At 35.3% G+C, this 5,449-nt stretch overlaps 2 protein-coding genes across 2 annotated transcripts in view; both read left to right on the top strand.

The window, feature by feature from the left end:
- LOC104751966 (UDP-glycosyltransferase 84B1-like) lies at positions 17 to 1,520 on the top strand. Its single transcript, XM_019237488.1, has one exon. It carries the CDS (start codon positions 24 to 26, stop codon positions 1,395 to 1,397), a length of 1,374 nt encoding a protein of 457 aa, XP_019093033.1. The 5' UTR covers positions 17 to 23; the 3' UTR covers positions 1,398 to 1,520.
- Positions 4,952 to 5,449, top strand: part of LOC104753942 (UDP-glycosyltransferase 84B1-like) — a 2,440-nt gene continuing 1,942 nt past the window's right edge. Inside the window, exon 1 of the mRNA XM_019238319.1 lies at positions 4,952 to 5,449. This exon is cut by the window's right edge and continues 20 nt beyond it. Within this exon, the coding sequence (XP_019093864.1) occupies positions 5,004 to 5,449 (446 nt within the window). The 5' untranslated portion in view covers positions 4,952 to 5,003.

Here is a 5,449-nt window from a genome sequence, read left to right as displayed (position 1 = left end):
AAAAAAAAAAAAAAAAAAAAACAATGGGAAGTTGTGAGCTTCAAGAAACACATGTCCTAATGGTTACACTAGCCTTTCAAGGCCACATCAATCCGATGCTCAAACTCGCCAAACAGCTCTCATCTTTATCAAAGAACCTACACATCACTCTCGCCACAATTGAGCCAGCCCGTGACCGCCTCTCAGCCGCCGCCGCGGCAGACAAATCGTCGGTGGACCTTGTGTTCTTCTCCGATGGTCTGCCTAAAGACGATCCAAGAGCCCCCGCCGCTCTCCTGAAGTCACTGAATGAAGTCGGGCCCAAGAACTTGTCCAAAATCATTGAAGAAAAGAGATACTCTTGTATCATCTCTGTGCCGTTTACTCCATGGGTTCCAGCAGTTGCAGCTGCTCATGACATCCCTTGTGCAATCCTATGGATCCAAGCTTGTGCTGTTTTCTCGGTTTATTACCGTTACTACATGAAGACGGATTCTTTCCCCGATCTTGAAGATCTGAATCAAACAGTGGAGCTACCAGCTTTACCATCGCTGCAAGTTCGAGATCTTCCAACGTTTATGTTACCTTCTGATGGTGCTCACTTCAATCAGCTAATGGCGGATTTTGCAGATTGCTTGAGGTATGTGAAATGGGTTTTGGTTAATTCGTTCTATGAACTCGAATCAGAGATAATCGAATCGATGTCCGATTTGAAACCCGTAATCCCGATTGGTCCTCTTGTTTCTCCATTCCTGTTGGGAGCCGATGAGGACGAAACCCTAGATGGTAAAAACCTAGATTTGTGGAAATTTGATGATTGTTGTATGGAGTGGCTTGACAAGCAAGCTAGGGCTTCGGTTGTGTACATATCTTTTGGAAGTATGCTCGAATCATCGGAGGATCAGGTCGAGACCATAGCCAAGGCCCTGAAGAACAGAGGAGTTCGATTTCTCTGGGTGATAAGACCAAAGGAGAAAGCCCAAAACGTCCACGTTTTGCAGGAGATGGTGAAAGAAGGACAAGGCGTCGTTACTGATTGGTGTCAACAAGAGAGGATATTGAGCCACGATGCAATCTTTTGCTTCGTCACGCACTGTGGATGGAACTCAACGATCGAGACGGTGGTGGCTGGTGTTCCGGTGGTGGCGTACCCAAACTGGACTGATCAGCCCATTGACGCGCGGTTGCTGGTTGATGTGTTTGGAATCGGAGTAAGGATGAGGGATGACGCTGTCGATGGTGAGCTCAAGGTCGAGGAGGTAGAAAGATGCATTGAGGCCGTGACAGAGGGACCTGATGCCGCGGATATGAGGAGGAGAGTGGCGGAGTTGAAGGATGTCGCGAGATCAGCATTAGCACCTGGCGGATCTTCGGTTCGGAATTTGGAGTCGTTCATCAGTGATATCACAACCACCTGACTCTAGTTGCTTTGAATTGTTTTTCAATTTGTAACTTTGCATCTGTTTTCTTTTTGATAACTAGGACCGAGACCCGAACGATTTCGCGCGAGAAATATGTGGAAAATCTTTTTAAAAAATCAAATACCAAATTATATGTTTATCAATAATTTTAAAGTGATGAAATAGTTTGAAAGTATATGCTACAAATAAATAAAATAGGATAACAACAGGGCTAATAGTTTATCCAAGAGAAAATAGATAGAGCTACAACTGCATAAATATTTAACTTATACAGTATAATGGTTAGTAAAAAACACAACCATCAAAATAAAAAATTATGATAAAATTTATTATATTGAAAAATACTATGGCGAAAACTCTAATGTAAGTCAAAAAGTAACAACTATGTTTTTTAATGATTATAGTCATAAGATATTTTATGGAAAATTATGATAAAAACATACAATTCTCAAAAGCATTTATTGAGATTTATATTATTAGTAAAAAAATATTATGATTAAAAACGTGATCTTAAATTATAATAAGTGGATACAACTTCCTATTAAAATAATTATAAATATAATATATATCTAATCTTAAGTTAAAATGTATATGATTGTTCGATTAATTACCGGGAGACAGAATATGTTGGGGTCGAATCCACAAGACCAATGATACACTAATGATTTACGAAACTTGTAAATAGCTAATAACGGAAGAATGTTTGTTTGTTTCCAGGATTGTAAACAAAAATGCAAAAAAATAAAATAGTTTTAACTTATGAAACATTGGGTTATAGGATATTTCATAGATTAATGAATAATCAAAAAAAATAAAATATGAAATCAATAATTAAGAACCATTCTAGAACATGAAGACTAACCCTCTTTCAAGGCATTGCAAACTAAATTTGACTATTAATTTGCTAAACTTTCATTTGCAATCTCCTCACCAAATTCGCATTACAACCAATTTCATTAAGTTCACAATGTGTCCTAAGATAAACTTTTGTATGCTAGAAATACGTTGCTCAATTCATATTAGTTCAGACATTCTATCGAACACTTTTGTTGCATAAAAAAACCTATAATCTAGAGTAAGGTGATCAATCATATTCTAGCATTAAGATCATATGACTCAAAGAACATAATGATTAAGAATTCCAAACAATAATCAAAACATCAATTTATTGAATCTCTTAATTAGAACTCTAAACCCCAATAAAAAGACTATTCACAAATATTGAACTGAACAACACACAAAGATGAAGAAGACATAATATATTAATTAAATAAATAAGAAGAAGATTTAGAAATCTTCTCCAAATTGTCAAAGAGGATGAATCTCTATAATCCCAAAAGATGTCTCACAAAAAGGGTTAGGACATTCTCACTTTTAAGAGGGAACCTCAAACCTACAGAATCCGTGAGAGTCAGGTTTCAGATCATTTTCACAATTCCAGTTGTGTGTGTTATCTCTTGGTTTAGACAGTATCATTACAGTATGCAATTTCCACCTTTCAAGATATGTTGCTAAGAGTAATGTTGATAGTCCAACAACTTCTACAAGAAAATAGACATGCATCCAAAAGAGATATCTACTATATGCACCTTTCAGCATTCAAAGGTATTTATTAGTTATGGATGTATCTGGTGACCTCTTCTTGATAACTTCATGCAACTTCACATTTAGTATGCTTAACTAATGAGTTTGCATCACTTTTGTTGTCTTCTTGGCCTTAATGTTTTTGTCTGCTTCTTATAGCACAATCAGTTGTGGACCGTGAAATTGGTGATATATGCATCCTTTTTCAGTGTAGTCGGTACAACTTGAATGTGGTTCGTACTTGAATACCTTCACTTTCAGTTTTTTCCTTATAAATAATTATAATCCCCCCTTTTTGAGTCTGTGATTCGTGTGATGTTATTAGTGTTAGCCTAATTAAAGACATGCAATTTAGTGTGGGATTTTCATAGCAAACTGTTCTAAGACATGCAAAATTGTGGTATTTTGGGCTGTTTTTTTGTTTCAAATTCCGTTTTCTAGGGTCAGAGACATAAATAAATTACGTTAGAAAAATATAATTATTAGGGAAAAACTGAAGAGTTAGTTATTTTAAAAAACTATGTTATTTTCCTAAGTTTTATTTAAATTATATTATTTGTTTTTAGTACAGTATATTTAAATTTCTGTTTTATTTGAAGTTTACTTGATTAATTGTTCTGTAATTATAGTTTCATCCTAATTGCAAAACCACTTTCAAATGCAGAGCCTTCCAATTACCATTGATGTGAGTACACACAATGAGAAGTTGTTGAATGATGAATTCTACATCGGCCTTGAACAACGAAGGACAACTGGCTCTAGGTTTACTAATCTCTTTCATATTGTCTCTTTCTCGTTTTATAACTAATGCAGTGGTTTTTGTTTTCAATAACTGACAAGTCTGTTTGCTTCTGTGATTTCAGGAATTTGCAGAGTCTCCACAACTTTGAGGGTATGACATTGTTTCTTTCTCGATTATATACAGATGGATGAATTGGCATTCATCCACTAATTGGATGATACAATACTACATAATCGTATGCCATTACTTGAACTCCAAATTGAGAAAGAGATGAGAATGCAGAGAAATCCACCCTCACCTAAACTGTTTCCCCAAGGTTTTATTATATGATTTCTCCAACTCTAAATTCATTAACAAATAGATGTATCTTTATTCTACAGGCAAGTCATTAATGTATAAACCACGTCGGTGTTTTCCGGCATATTATAGTGGTCAGTGGATGTTGAGAGGTCAGTCTATCCCCAAACATAGCGGTTGCCACCTTGAACTGGGTTAACAAAGTTTTTTTTTTTTTAATACTAACCAATCATAAATTACAATTTAGAAAAAGGCCAAAATAGCCATATGACTTACAGTACAGCAAAATATAACTCTCAAATATAGTGCATTATTATTTGAAACAAGAAATAAAGAAAATCGAATAGATGTAAAATGAAAAAAAAAATCCAAACAAAAAAAATATAACCATACACTTTCATTAATTTTTCTGAAACAAAACAATCTATAATATTACATATTTAAAATACAATGTGTAAGTATTTTATCTTCCAAAATATAAAACCAACTACAATTAATACAAAATGTAAAATAAATAACCATAATTTCATATATAATACTACTAATATTAATATTACCCACTCAACGCTGGAGACTTTACCTAGTTTATTATAATAAAATCTTTATTAAGAAAAGAAAAAAAGCAAATACTAAACAGATGTTCAAATCTCATGAACTTTTTTTGGGCACATATATCAAAAGTATGATTATCGTAACTGTAAAGTGTCACACTAATAAAAAAGTATTTATAGTTAATACCGAGATAAGATTTGTAACTATGACCAATAACATAATAGGTAAAATAAAAAAGCAAGATAATTTAGAATCTATTTGCCAACATTTGATAGAGTTTCTTACCACATACTCATTCTATGTCTCCATTAAGCTATACCTATCGACCACTGTAATATATATATATACCACTAATACTATGACTCACATTTTCATAGTAACTCCAGCCTAAAAAAATCTAAACTGTGTCCTAAAAAAAAAAAACAATAATGGGAAGTTGTGCGGGTCAAGAAACACATGTCCTAATGGTTACACTAGCCTTCCAAGGTCACATTAATCCTGTGCTCAAACTCGCCAAACAGCTCTCATCATTATCAAAGAACCTGCACTTCACTCTCGCCACTATTGAGCCAGCCCGTGACCGCCTCTCAGCCACCGCCGCGGCAGAAAAATCGTCGGTGGACCTTGTGTTCTTCTCCGATGGTCTGCCTAAAGACGATCCAAGAGCCACCGCCACGCTCCTGAAGTCACTCAATGAAGTCGGAGCCAAGAACTTGTCTAAAATCATTGGAGAAAAGAGATACTCTTGTATCATCTCTGGGCCTTTTACTCCATGGGTTCCAGCTGTTGCGGCTGCTCATGACATCCCTTGTGCGATCCTATGGATCCAAGCTTGTGGAGCTTACTCGGTTTATTACCGTTACTACATGAAGAC

The sequence above is a fragment of the Camelina sativa genome, chromosome 16 (assembly GCF_000633955.1).
Source record: "Camelina sativa cultivar DH55 chromosome 16, Cs, whole genome shotgun sequence".
NCBI classification, from domain to species: domain Eukaryota; kingdom Viridiplantae; phylum Streptophyta; class Magnoliopsida; order Brassicales; family Brassicaceae; genus Camelina; species Camelina sativa.
The sequence above is the reverse complement of the archived record's forward strand: the minus strand, read 5'-3'. Positions and strand labels throughout refer to the sequence as shown.